The following is a 19,836-nucleotide window of genomic DNA, read 5'->3' as shown; positions in this document are numbered from 1 at the left end:
AGTTTAAAAGAGACAATGAAAACTCCACCCCAACTGTCCCTCCAGACAATTCAAACAGGCCACTCCACAGGTGTGAAAATGTTGTGGTAATGGAACGATAAGGCACCGCTTCCATAGTTGTTAGGTCTCCACACTTTTTCTCGGGGTCCAGAGATAAGGCAGATGGCCAGAGGCACATTCCATTCTCACCCCACAAAAGAAACATCAAAGAGGATAGAGCAAGGAACAAAGCAAAGGAAATACACTGTAGCAGCCCTGAGCTCCCCTTCCCCCACTGAGAAGATTGGCAGAACCCAAAAAGAAACAGAAACCCCAATGCATATAGAGTGTCAGGTTCTGACATGCTGCCCCCAACCCAACTGCTTGAAGTTGGGCTTCCGTGTTAAGCAAACTGTCATGTTTCCAACTAACAAGACAGATCAAAGAACATTCCATGCTTGTTTATTCTAAAAAGTCTATAATAATGAAAATGAAGCATCGGCACTCATGGATGGATGCCAGAATCTGAATTCTCCTTCCCTGAACACATCATATCATACCCAATTCCCTCCCTTAATTACACGTCATGAATCACATTCTCCAATTAGTTTAACATACGAAGTTTCACTTCCGTCTGAAGTGTGCCATCCCTTATCTTATCAAAATATCCAGGTTAACATTCCCCTCCCCCTTCAGTGATTCAAACATGCAATGTTTGTAGCATTGACACAAACGTCATGTATGTTCAGCTTAATTGATGTGGCATATATAATCTATATTGTATATTTACTTAACTTTAATTAGTGTATTATATTGTTTACAGTTTTCTTATTGGCTCAAAGTCAGAAGCAGAAAGGTAAGTATCTGGTTATTATTTGCATGCTTCTACAGGAGCTAGGTTTTGCTCTTGCAAAAATTCCCCAGATTGGCCTTATGTTTTCTTTGTTCTTTTCCTTGGAAATGATCTTTGTGTAGTAGGAATATACCTTTCTCACCCATCAAATGCATACATCCTCAGAATAGGATAGTGTGTCTCTTATTCTGTGTTTTGCTCTGGAGTTAACACCCAATGTTGGGGTTAAATGTTAGTATGTTGTCCACTAGTGTGGTATGGAATGTTTTGCAGAAAATTTAGCAAAAGAACTGCAAGTGTAGTTCTAAAAGATAGGTATAATCTTTTTATTGATTAAATTACACATTTTGTATTTCAAACTGCCTATTTCTTAATTACTTTCATTTGTTATCCATGCTTTTCTTGCCATTATATAATAACAACAGAAACTTAGGAGCTATTCTTGGAATCCACTCAAACACTGAACTCAGAATAAAGAAAAGTGATAAATTAGAATTTGTTCCTAAAATACGATTGTGTAGAAAAGTAGAATATCTTTCACAGGGAATACTTTTAGTAAGCATTTTATCTTAAATACACTGCTTTCATTATGAATATATAGAAATTAATAGCAGAAATATAAAAATAAGCAGAACTCTGTTATTGTTCATTATCTAGGTAGAATTTCTGCAATTTCATGAAATACATGTTACTTATGTTATAGAGTAGTGAACCAATATCAGGAGTTGGTTCAAAATGAAGCTAAATGTCCTGTGAAGATTTTTCATAACTCAAGTGGATCAATCCATGTCAGTCAACTTTCTCCTGGGAAGGAACTAGAAGTAAGTTATTTTTAGGTATTAGAAGATAACTTTGTACACTTAAAAATATCACAGTTTCATTTAAGCCCTGTCTAAAAAAATATGCAAATTCACTTTTTATTAGTGACTTAATTACTTGACTTTTGCCTGTTTATTTTTTATAGATGAATTATTATCATCTGGTGCTAGAATGTAACAAATTAAGTACTGTATGTTATCAATTAAATCATAATAGCAATAAGGCTCCATTACAGTGTCAGTATATTGTCACCAAAAGTCTGAGTCCTCATTTTACCGACTTTGGAAGAAATGAGCTGTGAGCAAGCCTAGAATTCCCAAGCAACAACATTGGCTGGTGAATTCTGTGAGTTGAAGTCCAGGGGTTAATTGATTAAAACAATTGGGATAGTTTTAAAGATGAAACGATGAGCTGGGAGGATTCTGTTTATATTTTAGCAACTTGGAAAACAAATTCATATTCAATTTCTGATAAAAATAATATGACAACCTGTATCTTAACTTATTTAATTTTTTTGTTGTTAGTTGCAAACTCGTGTCCGACCCATCGCGACCCTATGGACAACATGCCTCCAGGCTTTCCTGTCCTCTACCATCTTCTGGAGTCCATTTAAGCTCACGCCTACTGCTTCAGTAACTCCATCCAGCCACCTCATTCTCTGTCATCCCCTTCTTCTATTGCTCTCAATCTTTCCCAGCATTAGGCTCTTCTCCAGTGAGTCCTTCCTTCTTATTAGGTGGCCAAAGTATTTGAGTTTTAGCTTCAGGATCTTGCCTTCTAAAGAGCAGTCAGGGTTGATCTCCTCTAGGACTGACCGGTTTGATCGCCTTGCAGTCCAAGGGACTCGCAGGAGTCTTCTCCAGCACCAGAGTTCAAAGGCCTCAATTCTTTGGCGCTCAGCCTTTTTTATGGTCCAAATTTCAGTGCCATACATTGCAACTGGGAAGACCATAGCCTTGACTATACACACTTTTGTTGACAGGGTGATGTCTCTGCTTTTTAGTGTGCTATCTAGATTTGCCATGGCTTTCCTCCCGAGGAGCAAGCGTCTTTTAATTTCTTGGCTACAGTCCTCATCTGCAGTGATCTTGGAGCCCAGGAAAATAAAATCTGTCACTACCTCCATTTCTTCCCCATCTACTGTATTTGCCAGGAATTGAGAGGGATGGATGCCATGATCTTGGTTTTCTTAATGTTTAGTTTCAACCCAACTTTTGCACTCTCCTTCTTCACTCGCAACAAGAGACTCTTCAGTTCCTCTTCACTTTCTGCCATTAGAGTGGTATCATCTGCATATCTTAGGTTGTTATTTCTTCCAACAATCTTAATTCCAACTTTTGATTCATCTAGCCCTGCCTTTCTCACCTTGTGCTCTGCATATAAGTTAAATAGGCAAGGTGACAGTATACAGCCTTGCCAGACTCCTTTCCCAATTTTGAACCAATCAGTGGTTCCGTGTCCAGTTCTCACTGTTGCTTCTTGACCCGCATATAGGTTTCTCAAGAGACAAATAAGATGGTCTGGTACTCCCATCTCTTTAAGAACTTGCCACAGTTTGTTGTGATCCACACAATCAAAGGCTTTAGCATAGTCAATGAAGCAGAAGTAGATGTTTTTCTGGAACTCTCTAGCTTTCTCCATGATCCAGCGTATGTTGGCAATTTGATCTCTAGTTCCTCTGCCTCTTCGAAATCTTGCCTGTACTTCTGGTAGTTCTTGATCCACATACTGCTGGAGTCTAGCTTGTAGAATTTTAAGCATAACTTTACTAGCATGAGAAATGAGAGCAATGGTGCGATAGTTTGAACATTCTTTGGCACTGCCTTTCTTTGGAATTGGAATGTAAACTGATCTTTTCCAATCCTGTGGCCACTCTTGAGTTTTCCAAATTTGCTGGCAAATTGAGTGTAGCACTTTTACTGCATCGTCTTTTAAGATTTTGAATAGCTCAGCTGGAATACTGTCACCTCCACTAGCTTTGTTGTTGCTCAGCTTTCCTAAGGCACACTTCACTTCACATTCTAGGATGTCTGGCTCGAGGTCAGCAACCACCTCATTGTGATTATCAGGGACGTTAAGCTCATTCTTGTATACCGTATTTTTCGGACCATAAGACGCACCTGACCATAAGACGCACCCAGTTTTTAGAGCAGGAAAACAAGAAAAAAAATATTCTGAACCAAATAGTACCAGTATACTAAAACAGGGCTTTTCAACCTTTTCATCCATTGTACCACTTTTAGGACAAGGCAATGTCACCCAGCAACGTGTCAAAAACTTGACACCCTCCCCCTAAAAAAGGAAAAAAATGGTAAAGTACAGGTAGTCCTCGACTTACAATGATTCACTTAGTGACCGTTCAAAGTTATGACACTGAAAAAAGTGACTTATGACCATTTTTCACACTTATGACCGTTGCAGCATCCCCAGGGTCATGTGATTTACATTCGGATGCTTGGCAATCGATTCATATTTATGATGGTCACATTGTTCCAGGGTCATGTGATCGCCTTTTGCAACCTTCTGACAAGCAAAGTTAGTGGGGAAACCAGATTCACATAACAATCAAGTTACTAATTTAATTTCTCTCTCTCCTTCTCTTTCTCTCCCTCTCTCCCCCTCCCTCTTTCTTTCTCCTCTCCTTTCTCTCTTTCTCTTTCCTTCTTTCCCTATTTTTCTCTTTCCCTCTATTTCTCCCTCTTTTTCTCTCTCCCTGTTTCCCTCCCTCTTTCTCCTTCTCCCTCTCTATTTTTCTCTTTCCCTCTATTTCTCCCTCTTCCTCTATTTCCCTCCCTCTTTCTTTCTCCTTGTCTCTCTCTCCCTTTCTTTCTCTCCCTCTTTCCCTCTCCCTCTTTCTCTCTCTCCCTCTATTTCCCTCCCTTTCTGCTTCTCTCTCTCCCTCTTTCTCTCCCTCTCTATTTTTCTCTTTCCCTCTATTTCTCCCTCTTCCTCTGTTTCCCTCCCTCTTTCTTTCTCCTTCTCTCCCTCTTTCTCTCTATTTTTCTCTTCCTCCCTCTCTCTCTCCCTCCCTCTCCCATTGTCCCTTCCTTCTTTCCTTCCTTCCTTCTTTCTTCCTTCCCTCCCTCTTTGTCCTTCCCTCTCCGCATTAGAGCAGTACCTACGGAGGCAGCCCTGCGGCCCGGCTTTCTCTTGCAGAAGGCAGGCTGAAACGGAGCAAGGAATGCGAATCGGCCAATCTCGCGCTCCTGCATTCTCCTCCGCTCGGTTTCAGTTTCTCTTGCTACAAGACAAAGCAGGCTGAAACGGAACGAGGGAATCTCCCTTGCTTTGTTTCAGCCTGCTTTCTCTTGTAGCAAGTGAAGCTGAACCCGAGCAGAGGAGATCGCAGGAGCGCGAGATCGGGCGATTCGCATTCCTTGCTCCGTTTCAGCCTGCCTTCTGCAAGAGAAAGCCGGGCTGCAGGGAGATTGCAGGAGCCAATTGCAATCTCCCTTGCTTTCACTTGCGGAGGTTGGGACTGGCCATACGGATCACCTTCGGACCATAAGACACACCCTTGTTTTCCCCCCCAATTTGGGGGGAAAAAGTGCTCTTATGGTCCGAAAAATACGGTAGTTCTTCTGTGTAATTTTGCCATCTCTTCTTAATCTCTTCTGCCTCTGTTAGGTCCCTGCCATTTTGGTCCTTTATCATGCCCATTTTTGCATTGAACGTTCCCTTCATCTCTCCAATTTTCTTGAAAAGATCTCTGCTCCTCCCTATTCTATTGTTTTCTTCTATTTCTTTGCACTGTTCATTGAAGAAGGCATTCTTATCTCTTCTAGCTATTCTCTGGAAGTCTGCATTCAATTGGGCGTATCTTTCTTTTTCTCCCTTGCCTTTCGCTTCCCTTCTTTCCTCAGCTATTTGCAAAGCTTCCTCAGACAGCCATTTTGCTTTCTTGCATTTTTTTTTCTTTGGGATGGTTTTGGTTGCTACCTCTTGTACAATGTTGCGAACCTCTGTCCATAGTTCTTCAGGCACTCTGTCTATCAGATCTAATTCCTTAAATCTATTTGTCACCTCTACTGTATATTCAACAGGGATATGATTTAATTCATACCTGACTGGCCTAGCGCTTTTCCCTACTTTCTTCAGTTTAAGCCAAACTTTGCAACAAGAAGCTCATGGTCTGAGCCACAGTCAGCTCCTGGTCTTGTTTTTACTGACTGTATAGAGCTTCTCCATCTTTGGCTGCAGAGCACATAGTCAATCTGATTTCTGTGTTGACCGTCTGGTGATGTCCATGTGTAGAGCCATCTCTTGGGTTGTTGGAAAAGAGTGTTTTCTATGAACATCGTATTCTCTTGTCAAAATTCTATCAGCCTGTGCCCTGCTTCATTTTGTACTCCAAGGCCAAACTTGCCTGTTATTCCAGTTATCTTTTGGTTTCCTACTTTAGCATTCCAATCCCCCATGATCATAAGGACATCATTTTTTGGTGTTAGTTCTATAAGGTGCTGTAGGGCTTCATAGAACCGGTCAATTTCATCCTCTTCAGCACCGGTGCTTGGGGCATTGACTTGGACTACTGTGATATTGAATGGTTTGCCTTGGAGTCGAACTGAGATCATTCTGTCATTTTGAGGATTGTATCCCAGTATTGCTTTTCCTACTCTTTTATTGATTATGAAGGCTTCTCCATTTCTTCTGAGGGATTCTTGCCCGCAGTAGTATACCTGATGGTCATCTGAATTAAATTCAACCATTCCTGTCCATTTTAGTTTGTTGATACCTAAGATGTCGATGTTCAGTCTTGTCATCTCTTGTTTGACCACGTCCAGCTTTCCTTGATTCATGGATCTTACATTCCAGGTTCCAATGGAGAAAAAATCTTTACAGCATCGGACTTTCCTTTCACCACCAGACATATCCACAGCTGAGCGTCCTTTCGGCTTTGGCCCAGTCGCTTCATTCGTTCTGGCGCTACTAGTACTAGCCCTCTGCTCTTCCTCAGTAGCATATTGGACGCCTTCTGACCTGAGGGGCTCATCTTCCAGCGTCATATCGTTTTGCCTTTTGGTACTGTCCATAGGGTTTTCATGGCAAAGATACTGGAGTGGGTTGCCATTTCCTTCTCCAGTGGATCACGTTTTGTCAGAACTCTCTGCTATGACCTGTCCGTCTTGGGTGGCCCTGCACGGCATAGCTCATAGCTTCATTGAATTACGCAAGCCCCTTCTCCACGACAAGGCAGTAATCCATGACAGGGAACTTATTTAATATCATTAGATAAATCGTTAAATGCTTCAGAATTGAATTAATTACCTAGAATTAAACTTTTAAAAATATTCTAGGAGATCACTGTATGGATCTGAACTAAATTCTAGGCTCAGGCTCAGTGTTTAAATGATGATAAAATGTGAGATGAGAGTGTTTTGCAGTACAGAGACATGTTTCTTGGCTTGACTGGTTTGATTAAAAATAATTTGTTCTGAGCTCTTTTTAGGAATACATTAAACAACTAAGGGAAACTCTTTCTACTAATAGTGTTTATTCCCATTCCTGAAAAAATGCAAATATGCTGAATTTGACTGGCATATCAGTTTCCATATTTATTTGTTAGTATGACCTCTGTAGATTTCTTCTGATTCCAAGGGTGTATGCTTGCTTTTAGCAGACTGAGGGTGTGGCAGGTTATATTCAGTCTTCAGTGTTGGGAAAAGGTGTGAAACACAGACCACCTCCCATCAAGCTACCTTCAAGTTCAGCAAGCAGTTCTTCAGGTAAATACCGTTTCAGAGCACTTTCCTTTATATTGAGAAGATATTTGTGGAATAAGTTGTGCTTTCCTTGTTTAGAATTTGTTAGTGAATCTTTCAAGGAATATGAACATATATTTATAGCCTTATTGATAGGAAAAGTTGCAAGCAACTCAGATCACAGTCCCCTAGGACAGACATGTCATCATGCGACAGACATTCCCCTAGCACAGACATGTCATCATGCGACATATCGGAACTTTTTCCCCATTGCCGGCAATGGGGTGGGCGTGGTTACCTTATGATGCATCCGGCCCATGGGCTGGCAGTTTGACATTCCTGCCCTAGCACAATAAATTATATGCCTTCTTCAATGTCCGTGTCACTTGATAAGATAAGCAGACTGGAAGCTAGGAAAACAGGACTCCATAACAGCCTTCCAGAAAGCTGTGGCAGATAATTTCTCACAGTAGTAAGGAAGAGTAGGAAGAGAAAAAGACATATTCAGCTTCCTTCCAGTAAGGAAATAGTGAAACTGCAGTCTAAAGAAGTTACTTACATTCCAAACAAGTGCAAAAAAGTGAGGTGGTCTGCATCATTTTTTATAAGCAAGTATTGGATTGCATAGCTAATATGTACTGTAGCAAAACTGGGGAAACAACTTTAGAAAATGAAATAATCTTTCTGATGCTGGTTCACAGAACAAATCCATCTATTATGCTTTTCAGGTAATATTTTTAGTCCACAGCAGTCAAGCAGTCATCTCAAATCTCCAACTCCTCCTCCTCCTTCTGCTCTTCCTCCTCCTAAGCCTCCCTGTGTATCTCGGAAGCAATCTCTGGATCTAAACCAATTGAGCCTGCTTTCTTCAGCTTCTGTGTCTCCTGCAAGTGCTTCACAAAGTGAGTCTCGCCCTAAATTCTCCATTAAATCTTCATAGGCTTCTCATGGTAAACTTCCTAATCGGCTGATCTGGAGAAACTAGCACGTCCTAAATTGTGTATTAATTGTGCAGCACAAAGCAGGCCTCTTGTTCACTGTATGTACTTTGTTTGCTGTAATTGTATTTGGTTCTTCTGTATAATTATATATGTATGCACCCTCTGTGTATACGTTTTGACTCATTTTATGCAACCAACTTAGGTCTGTCTTTCATATAGCCTGATGATTAATGTAACCATAGAAGTTTCCAAAATAGATATCTTTTCACTAATATGTCAATAAGAGCTCATTAAGACCAATTTTAATTTGCATATTTTAAGAAAGTAAAACTATTTGAATGTCATCAATTATGCTGCAGTTGTATTTCTATAGGTCTATTTAACATGATCAAGTCCCAATATGGTAATAAAATAAAGTTTATAAATTGATTTTTTAAAACACTCTTATACTGTTTTACAAATCATTGCTGATGACAAAAATATAAGAATAGTTTCCAGATATTAGTGCAATTTCTTAGATGTCTTCTGAGCTGATAGAAAGCTGGTTTGGATTTTTCAGCAGCATCAGTTTGATAAATCTCACAATAAAAACGGCTGTGGGTTTTTAACCACCCTTTGAAATATATGGGAGATGGGGAAGGATCCCTTAGAGCAGGGGTCTTCAAACTTGGCTCTTTTATGATTTTGTGGACTTCAACTCCCAGAATTTCTCAGCCAGCCAAGAATTCTGTGAGTTGAAGTCCACAAGTCATAAAAGGTCCAGGTTTGAAGACCCCTGCCTTAGAGTATCTTTTTGTCTATTCAGTTCTTTGTCTGCTGCATAATGTAGTCCTGTGATTTGTGTGTTGCATAATCTAAAATTGTCAGAAAGGGGCTTAACAGATGTCATTTTTATGCCTTCCTGTTTTGCACAAAGAAACTTAAAAGGAGCTTTGGTAAATTTTTCCCAACTATCTGATTAACTTAATTCTCATTCCACTCCTTATATGTAGCTGGGAAATCCCAGGGACTATATTGGAAGTCAAAAAAGTTTCCTGGAAGAAGGCATTGTAAAAAATTCCATGGGCATATCCACATATTCAGGAACCAAACTCAACTTGTGGGAGTGTTTTCTTCTAGATGCATAAGTGTTGTTGTATACCCCAGCTTTTAAACATTCACATTTCTTTCTTTCTGCAAGACATGAGTGCTTAAAAAAAAGAACAAAATTAAAATAGCTTTAGAACTTTTATTGTCTTTCTTTATTCCATTGATATTATTGCTTTATGCCAACTTTACATTTTAAATGCAATCATTGATTGTTGTTTTCTTTCTGTCTGCAAGTTAAGCAAACCAGTGATGGATAATTATTTGTATTTTCTTTTTCACTGTCCAGATTTTTATTCAAGCTGCTTTTCTAATGTTACATTATTGTGCAGATGTTAAAAGATTTACATGTTACAATGTTAGATTATTTGTTTATTGTTTATAGCATTTTAATGCTTTATTTAAAGAAAATACTGAAATTGAATGAGATAGTTAATAGCAGAGGAGTGATGTAAATGTGTCCACAATGTTAGAATGATTTAATGGAATAAATAGAACTCGAGTTGCAGATTAAGCATAGTGATATTTTTGTGCCATATGCTTCATTCATCAGAAACAGCAATTATTAACCAAGTTGGCTGGGCTGTTGGTGGCGTTTTTTAAGTGGAATAAAATATCAAGCTAAGTAAGAGTCCATTAACCTTAGTTTTAAAAAAGGACTAGCCTTTTATAACAAACGAGTGCTTTTTATTTTTCTCAATGAGCAGGATCTGGAACTCCTAAGCCAGCTATTCCTACTCCAACCAACACCCTTTCATCGACCCCACACCCTGCTGATGCTCAGAGCTCAACTCTGATTACCCATTCTGCTACCCTTACTTCCCAAGATTCAGGCTTCACCCCTCAGCCCACTTTACTTACCCCTTTTGCTCAGCAGCAAATGTCTCTGGGCCAGACATTGCCTGTAATGACCATTCCTCTTTCCACCATGGTAACTTCCATTACTACAGGAACATCTTCAAACCAGGTCATGACAAACACTGCAGGACTTAACTTCATCAATGTAGTGGGCTCTGTGTGGTAAGTTGGTTATTTTATAGTTTATAGTTACTTTCCACCATGTTCCATGTTGCTGTGAGCCCACTCATGAGTGATGAACTTGAGATGGGTTAACCAATTAATGAAATTTAACATATTTTAGTGCATTTATTTCATTCCATGTTCTTAAACATTAGCTGATGATCATAATTATGTCAACATACAAAAAGTAAAGCTTTAGAGTAATTTTTAGAAAACTGGTTAAGATTAATGTAATTTTTATTATTTATTGTATTATTTCTATGTGTGGGTAATCTGCTCTCCATTTTTACCATCATTGGAGTTAGAATTAAGAATAAGGAGAGCATCTGTCATTCTGTTCATTCCTTGAGCACTGTTCACATGTTATGTTGTTTAGTTGGCTTTGGGATGGAATATGAGGAACTATAGATATGAAGAAATTTATTCAAGTGAAGCAAAATATTTTGTTGTAACTTGATTAGTAAAACTGAATATTATTTCATGCCATATTAGTCTAATTCTTGCCTATTCCTTTTGTACAGTGGAACACAAACATTAATGAGTGGTTCAAATCCCATGTTGGGGGGTAATACTGGTGCAGCCCCCCCTGCAGGTATAAACCTGAGTAATATTTTACCATCAGGAAATCTGGTGCCAAATGCACTCCCTGCTGCAATGCAGCATACCTCTCAGCCAGGTCAGTATGAAAATCCGGCATGCTGTAATTGGATGATGATGATGATGATGCCTATTGAAAGTGCAAATTGGGAAAAGAATCTAGAAGGTTACTAACTAGTAAATTGCATAGTATATAGTGATGGGCATTAACGCCATCTTAACTATTGCCCTAGGTGGCAGTCCTCTAGAGTTTTAAGTTTTGTAAGCATATGCAACTAAATTTTCTAATGTGATACAGACCCAGACAAATTTTAGGATTCATTCTATAGGATAGTGTAGCTTCTGGTAGCTCTACTTTCTTCTCAATTGTCTCATAATATTTGGGAGTAACCATTTTATATAGTGGCACTGATCTTCCAAATAATCTGCTGTTTTTGATTTAAAATTAAAATAATCTTATTTACGTAATCTTTTTAATTTGCTACATTGGTTTCATAATTTTAGCATTTTGTGGTAAATTTTATCTGCTATTGTGTTTTCAATTTGTGCTATATTTTTAATCAGTTATTTTATGTGCATTGTATTTAAGCAATTCTTGTGAGGTAATATAAATAAAGTAATTTTTTCTATTTCACATATATGCCTTCCTCTACCCTGATATGGCAGTAGAGAAAAACTATGGTACTCTGAATGCTTGAATCATTACTAGGATTCAAGAATTAAGGTGTTTTAATTCAGTTTATTGAAAAAAGATACATTGTACAGTTTCAGTGCAAATGAACTCTTAAATTTTAAAGCTCATAATTTTTTTAATGAGTTTTAAATACTAAAATATGACAAATTTTAAAGCTGAGCTTTAAAGTTGGAATATTTTAGCATTTAAAACTCATATTTTTCTTCTTTTTCACTAGAAGAGGTATTTTGGGGAAAAATAGTTGCTTCTGTTGAAATGGCCAAAATAGCTTTTGTCAATATTAATGGTTAGCTACACTGTTCGCTTTCACTTTAGATGTAATTTAAAGAGAAGAAAAAAACACAACGTTTTCTTACCTAAATTAATCTCAGCAGGTGTCCCTTTTGGTTTAAAAAATGCTCCAGGCCTTCGCCCACTGAATCTTCTGCAGGTATGATAATATACTTGGGCCTGTTTTCTGTGTGATTTCTCAAGACATTGACTAATTAGTAAAACATATTATCCTATCAAAATATAGAAAGATCTATGTTTCGCTTGACATGAGGTTGGAAAAAATGTGACAATAAAAAATTTTCATCGCCAAACATTGAGGCAAGGACATTGTGGATCTGGAAAGCCAATTCTCTATTTCAGATCTGCAAAAATGTGGAGATTTTGCAACTGGGGTTAGGGTAAGCTCCCTCTGCTCAACTATCTCATTGTCCATGTTATTATTTTAATTAATTACCCTATTTTTCCATCTATAAGATGCACCCTTGTATAAGACGCTCTGGCAGGCGAGTTTCTCCGCACCGATCAGCTGATTGGCAGAGTTTGGCCGGCTGACGATCTTGCCCCCTCCCGTTAGTGGCAAGCCCACAGGGGCTTGATACCTGCACCAGGTGGCATGGCAACCCACACAGGCATGCCTTGGGCTGTGGAGGTTACCATTATTTTTCTGTGTATAAGACGCACCTGATTTTTGAAGAGGGTGTTTGCAGGAAAAAATAGCATCTTATACACAGAAAAATATGGTAGTTTAAATTTATTGACTGCCCAATGCCAATGACTCCATTGTTGGGATTCTCATTGAATTAGCCAAGCTTTTGTTATATCCTGACTTGGTAACTACCTTGCCCTCTATATGGGCTTACCCTTGAAATATGTTCAGAAGCAAGCTTAAATATATGATGTTGGCAATGCTTTTAATATTTATAATGACTTTGGAATTTCATTATTAGATAGATTGTCTAATTGATATTATTTTATTTGGACATTGAGGTCATGAGGATTGGGCTCTTAAAATTTCCTTACTTTCTGAGATACAACTTTGGTCATACAGAGAATGCTTTCTCCTGTATTGCTGTCAAGCAATGACATATGCTTCCTTCAGAACTGCAACTCTGCTTTTAGAAAATATTGAAACACATTCCTCGTTTGCTGTGTCTTTTCAGGTTGAGTTAAATAATTACCTTTAACTATTTTTATAAAATTGTGTTTGTTACTTTTAGTGTCCTGTAAGGTAAAAGATGGAACATAAATAAAGTACTGCTATTTCACAAAGAAAAGTTGATGAGATAGTTCTATGGGATATCCAACAAACTAGCTTAAAAGCTCTGCTCAACACTTGTTCAATTACACCTCTTATTCCTCCTTCCAGCTATAACAGAGATTCCAGGCTTTGGTCTTATTGGAAACACATATGTTTTACCTAATGGGGAATAGAATTAGTTCATGTAGGTCAGACATGTCAAACTCGTGATGTTACATGATGTCGCGCAACGTATCAGGACTGTTTTGCCATTGCTGGCAATCGGCTGTGCGTGGCTTCCGTGTGACGTGTCCAACCCAGAGCCGGCAGTTTGACACCCCTGATGTTGTTGTTGTTAGTTGCGAAGTCGTGTCCGACCCATCGCGACCCTATGGACAATGTTCCTCCAGGCCTTCCTGTCCTCTACCATCTTCTGGAGTCCATTTAAGCTCACGCCTACTGCTTCAGTGACTCCATCCAGCCACCTCATTCTCTGTCGTCCCGTTCTTCTCTTGCCCTCAACCTTTCCCAGCATGAGGCTCTTCTCTAGTGAGTCCTTCCTTCTCATTAGGTGGCCAAAGTATTTGAGTTTTAGCTTCAGGATCTGGCCTTCTAAAGAGCAGGCAGGGTTGATCTCCTCTAGGACTGACCGGTTTGATCGCCTTGCAGTCCAAGGAACTCGCAGGAGTCTACTCCAGCACCAGAGTTCAAAGGCTTCAATTCTTTGGCGCTCAGCCTTTCTTATGGTCCAGCTTTCACTGCCATACATTGCAACTGGGAAGACCATAGCCTTGACTATACGCACTTTTGTTGACAGGGTGATGTCTCTGCTTTTTAGTGTGCTGTCTAGATTTGCCATGGCTTTCCTCCCAAGGAGCAAGCGTCTTTTAATTTCTTGGCTACAGTCCCCATCTGCAGTGATCTTGGAGCCCAGGAAAATAAAATCTGTCACTACCTCCATTTCTTCCCCATCTATTTGCCAGGAATTGAGAGGGCCGGATGCCATGATCTTGGTTTTCTTAATGTTTAGTTTCAACCCAAGTTTTGCACTCTCCTTCACTCGCAACAAGAGGCTCTTTAGTTCCTCTTCACTTTCTGCCATTAGAGTGGTATCATCTGCATATCTTAGGTTGTTGATGTTTCTTCCGGCAATCTTAATTCCAACTTTTGATTCATCTAGCCCTGCCTTTCTCATGATGTGCTCTGCATATAAGTTAAATAGGCAAGGCGACAGTATACAGCCTTGCCGGACTCCTTTCCCAATTTTGAACCAATCAGTGGTTCCGTGTCCAGTTCTCACTGTTGCTTCTTGGCCCGCATATAGGTTTCTCAAGAGACAAATAAGATGGTCTGGTATGCCCATCTCTTTAAGGACTTGCCACAGTTTGTTATGATCCACACAATCAAAGGCTTTAGCATAGTCAATGAAGCAGAAGTAGATGTTTTTCTGGAACTCTGATGATGCTTGCTGTGGAAAACTACTTTGGTCACTTTGATTTAGATTTACTTTTTAGTGTGATTTTACTCTGTATAAAGTCTCTCACTCCCAATTTTCTTGAAGTGAAAAGGGACTAAGGATATTGGGTGCTCGCAAATATAAATTCTAAATTCTGTATATTTGCTTGCATCGCAAATAAAATACACAACCCTGCCAACACCTAATATTTCTTTAAACTTTAACAGCTTGCAGGTGGCTCACTGATATTCAACCCTCTCCAACAGCAGCAACAGCAACAACAACTCACCCAGTTTTCATCTCAGCTGCCTACAACTTCTAGTCCTCAGCCACAGGGAGATCAGGTAGGCATACCTATTGAGAGTAATATAATAAAAAAATAAGCCAGGTTGTCTCATATGTTTGCATGTAGATATCAACATGATTCCTTTATGTTGATGATATCACTGGGGAGCTAATCTCCACAACACAATGGAGCTGTCTTCAAAGAAAAGTTATTGGGTACATGTGAAAGTTTCTGTATGGCCTGGAATCCTGGTAATGTAATTTCAGCTCACAGGGAATGTTGGCTGCCACAGGGAGCCTTCCCATACCTGCAGTTACATTGTACCCTTAGATAACCAGCTGGATTTCTGACATATTGATATCCCAACATTCCATAGACGGAAGGGCTGCTTAACATTGTTCATCTCTGGGAGGATCATCTGAGTTAGCTCGGGAGTTCATGGCTTCCATGACGGCCATGGACCTGACGCAAGTAATTCAGGACCCGACTCATGTGGGGGGCCACACGCTCGATTTGGTTTTTCTATCTGGACGGTGGTTAGATGATCTTGGTAGGGGTTCTTCCAATTGTTATGCCCCTGTCATGGACCGATCATCATCTCCTGCGGCTGGTCTTCCGTTTTGCCACCCCCCGTCGTGGGGTTGTTGAATCATCGAGATGGTTCCACCCCAGACGCTTAATGGATCCTGAGAGATTCCAGGCAGCGCTGGGGTCCCCACCTGCCTCCTTTGCTCACAGCTCGGCAGATGCCTTAGTGGAAGCCTGGGAAAAGGCAGCCATGGAGGCACTTGACCGAGTTGTACCCTTGCGGCCCCTGACCCGGTGCAGATCCCAGTGCGCTCCATGGTTTTCCGCGGAGCTCCAGGAGATGAAGCGTAGGAGACGGGGCCTAGAGAGCTGTTGGAGATCCACCCGGTCTGAATCCGACCGATCACGAATAAGATCCTTTACAAGGTCTTATCTCGCGGCAATGAGGATGGCGAGGTCTAATTACTTCGCTACCCTCATCGCATCCGCAGATAATCGCCCGGCCGCCCTGTTTAGAGTGACTCGCTCCCTCCTTAATCAGGAGGTGAGGGAGGATCCCTTGCAGGGTCATGCCAAGGAGTTTAGCCAACATCTGTCGGACAAAATTGCTCGGATTCGGACCGGTTTGGACTCCGATTGGGCAGAGTCTGACGATCAGGACATGGGTGGTCTTGTAGATGTTATCTGGGAGGAGTTTGATCCTGTGACTCCAAAGGAAGTGGACAGGATTATGAGGAAGCTGAGCTCCACCACTTGTCTATTGGACCCGTGCCCTTCCTGGCTGGTTTATGCGGCTCGGGAGGGAACACGAGGCTGGCTCCAGGCGGTGATATCTGCTTCCTTGAGTGAAGGTTGTTTCCCCTCCGTCTTGAAGGAGGCGGTGGTGAGACCTCTCCTCAAGAAGCCTACCTTGGACCCAGCTGTATTAACTTTCGTCCGGTCTCCAACCTTCATTTTCTTGCGGTTGTTGAGAGCGTGGTGGCGCATCAGCTCCCTTTGGTCCTGGAGGAAACTGACTATCTGGACCCATACCAATCGGGTTTCAGGCCCGGGCACAGCACGGAGACGGCATTGGTTGCTCTGGTGAATGATCTCTGGAGGGCTCGGGACAGGGGTTATTCCTCTGTCCTAGTCCTATTAGACCTCTCAGCCGCTTTTGATACCATCGACCATGGTATCCTGCTGCAGCGTCTCAGGGGATTGGGAGTGGGAGGCACGGTTCTTCAGTGGTTTTCCTCCTACCTCCTGGGACGTTCGCAGTCAGTGTTGGCAGGGGGACAGAGGTCGACCTCGAGGCCTCTCGTTTGTGGAGTTCCTCAGGGGTCGGTCCTCTCGCCTCTCCTGTTCAACATCTACTGTATATGAAGCCTCTGGGTGAGATCATTCGTGGCTTTGGAGTTGGGTATCATCAGTATGCTGATGATACCCAGCTTTTCATTTCGACCCCAAACCACCCCAGTGATGCCCTCGACATGATGTCCCGTTGCCTGGAGGTGGTCCGGATCTGGATGGGGAGGAACAGGCTTCAGCTCAACCCTGACAAGACTGAGTGGCTGTACGTGCCAGCATCTCAGGAAATTCAGATCATTCCATCTCTCACTATGGGGGGTGAGTTATTACCCCCCGTAGATAAGGCTCGCAACTTGGGAGTTCTCCTAGATTCACAGCTTTCTTTAGAAGATCATATAGTAACTATGACTAATGGGGCCTTCGCCCAGGTTCGCCTGGTGCGCCAGTTGCGGCCCTATCTAGACCGGGATGCCTTGCGTACAGTCACTCATGCGCTCGTGACCTCTTGGTTAGACTACTGCAACGCTCTCTACATGGGGCTGCCCTTGAGGACCACTCGGAGGCTCCAGTGCAGAATGCAGCCGCGCGAGTTGTGTTGGGGGTCTCCCGATACTCCCATATTACACCTCTGCTCCGTGAACTGCATTGGCTTCCGGTTACCTTCCGGGTGAGATTCAAGATACTGGTAATGACCTACAAAGCCCTACATGGCATAGAGCATGAAGACCACCCGGAGGCTTCAGCTGGTGCAGAGTGCAGCTGCACGGGTAGTGATGGGAGCACCCCGATACTCCCATATTAAACCCCTCCTGCGTGAGCTGCATTGGCTACCGGTTGCCCTCCGGGTGAGATTTAAGGTGCTGGTACTTACCTTTAAAGCCCTACATGGCTTAGGCCCGGGATACTTGCAGGACCATCTGCTGCCGGGAACGAATTCCCATCGCCCAGTACGCTCACACAGAGAAGGCCTCCTCAGGGTACCGTCAGCTAGGCAATGTCGGCTGGCGACCCCCAGGGGGAGGGCCTTCTCTGTGGGAGCGCCAGTCCTATGGAATCAGCTCCCCCTTGAGCTTCGGATGGCCCAGAATCTCCAGTCCTTTCGTCGCGGCCTCAAAACACTCCTTTTCCACCTGGCTGACCTGGACTGACAGGCATTTTAATTATATTTACAATTTTTAATTTATTTTTAATTTTTAATTTTAATTTATTGCACAGATGATTTTAATTTTATTTTTATCTTAATTTCTGTACTTATTATATGTTTTGTTGTTAGCCGCCCTGAGTCCTTCGGGAGATAGGGCGGGATATAAATCCCATTAATAAATAAATAAATAAATAAATGGCATGGGTCCGGAATACCTTAGGGATCACCTGCAGCCGGCATCAACTTTCCTCCGCCCAGTGCGCTCCCACAGAGAGGGCCTCCTTAGGGTGCCACCGGTTGGAGAATGCCGTCTGGTGGCTCCCAGGGGTAGGGCGTTCTCTGTGGGTGCGCCTGACCTTTGGAACCGTTTACCGGTTGAGCTCCAGATGGCTCCCGACCTTCGCTCCTTCCGACGTGATCTAAAAACCTATTTGTTTGAACAAGCTGGCCTGGTCTGATGGGTTTGGGTTTTAATTATTGTTTTAATATAATTTATTTTTACATTTGGGCACTAAGGTTTAATTTGTTTTTAATTTTGTATTTTGGTTATTTTGGTATTTATGGCCCTGTTCACCGCCCTGAGTCCTTCGGGAGAAGGGCGGTATACAAATTAAATTAAATAAATAAATAAATATGTTCAGTTGCACATGCAATAGCATTTAGCAATATACCGTAAGCTATTTAGCAGTAGCTTATATAAAGCCCCTTAGTGCTTTTGTAATCCCCCCCCCTTGGAGCCTGAATCTGCTAAGGAAGATGAGCTGGAACTGAAGCCCAGAGATCGAGGGGGAGGCTTTGGAGGGATATGGGGGGGGAGCAGGCCAAGGCAGGACAAGGCCTTTCAGGATTGGGATGGCCTGAAGGCAGGGAGGAACATGACAGACAGAGCTCAAGCAATGAGCAAGGGCCACCCCCTCCTGTTCCTAGAGCATGGAGAGTGGAGAGAAGGAGGGAACAACGCAGGCAGCAGGCAGGCCCGACTACTCAGGAGGAGAGTGCCCTGCTCCTCTCCACAAGGCATACCTGGGGACTGAGACTTAAGGAGACGCTGTGGGGAGGGGCATTTGTCAGGAACAAATGCTGAATTATTGGAGTTTTGTGTGCTGTTGCTGACGTTGGAAACAACTCTCTGATCTCTTGTTCTATGTTGTGATTTCTACTTGTAAACCCTGAAACTCTGACCATTGGACTGGCTGACAAACTTGATTTGGTGCTCCAAACCTCAGGTTGAATTTTGGCTTCTCTTCTGAACTAATCAGGCAAGCTTGTATTTCCACAGGCTTGTTAGATTTTGATGTGTATTCCTTTCTTTATTATCTGCTTGGCCTTGAGTAAATTGCTGTTCTAATCTAGCCATCCTGTGTGAGCCGAAATCCTGAAAGAGGACAGCTTGTTCCATACACTTTTCCTGCTTGGGAGAGTGAAAAACTTTTGAAATACTTGTAGCCAGAGGCTGCTGAAGGTTTGTGTATGTGTGTATCATTACTTGTTCTGGGACTTGCCAGAAACATGGGAGCATTTAAGGAACATTTGGTATAATAAAGGGGTGGTTTGAACTGCCAGCTGACTGTGTTGCCTCTGTGCCGTGCCCTGGGTCATCACAGTTTTACAGCACTATCTGCGTGGTTTACAATATAGAAGCATTATTTGCATATTGCCCCCACAATCTTGGTCCTCATTTTACTGACCTCAGAAGGATGGAAGGCTGAGTCAACTCTGAGCCCCATCAGGATTGAGTTCCAGACTGTAGGTAGAGTTTGCCTGCAATACTGCATTTTATTTTTATTTTTTATTTTTTTTAAGATTTTATTGATTTTCTAGTTTTACATTTCAGTATTTAAAAAGCAACGTGGTGACTGGGCTAATCGATAATACAATAACATACAAGTATCCTTAGTACAAGTCTCAAGCTACTACATTAAATTTTTCCT

At 41.7% G+C, this 19,836-nt stretch overlaps 1 protein-coding gene across 4 annotated transcripts in view; it reads left to right on the top strand.

The window, feature by feature from the left end:
- The window catches only part of SUPT20H (SPT20 homolog, SAGA complex component), a 75,505-nt gene that overhangs the window by 27,959 nt on the left and 27,710 nt on the right, over positions 1-19,836 (top strand). For 2 of the 4 annotated variants that reach the window (XM_081315767.1, XM_081315765.1), the window contains exons 15-22: positions 803-835; positions 1,536-1,653; positions 7,269-7,377; positions 8,082-8,255; positions 10,088-10,400; positions 10,922-11,076; positions 12,066-12,121; positions 14,885-15,001. In XM_081315767.1, the coding sequence (XP_081171893.1) occupies positions 803-835; positions 1,536-1,653; positions 7,269-7,377; positions 8,082-8,255; positions 10,088-10,400; positions 10,922-11,076; positions 12,066-12,121; positions 14,885-15,001 (1,075 nt within the window). Of the gene's footprint in view, positions 1-802; positions 836-1,535; positions 1,654-7,268; positions 7,378-8,081; positions 8,256-10,087; positions 10,401-10,921; positions 11,077-12,062; positions 12,122-14,884; positions 15,002-19,836 lie in introns of all 4 variants that reach the window. The other 2 variants (XM_081315768.1, XM_081315766.1) reach the window with 2 other exon arrangements.

This window comes from Vipera berus (assembly GCF_964194415.1).
Source record: "Vipera berus genome assembly, chromosome: 2".
Classification (NCBI taxonomy): Eukaryota; Metazoa; Chordata; class Lepidosauria; order Squamata; family Viperidae; genus Vipera; species Vipera berus.
The sequence above is the reverse complement of the archived record's forward strand: the minus strand, read 5'-3'. Positions and strand labels throughout refer to the sequence as shown.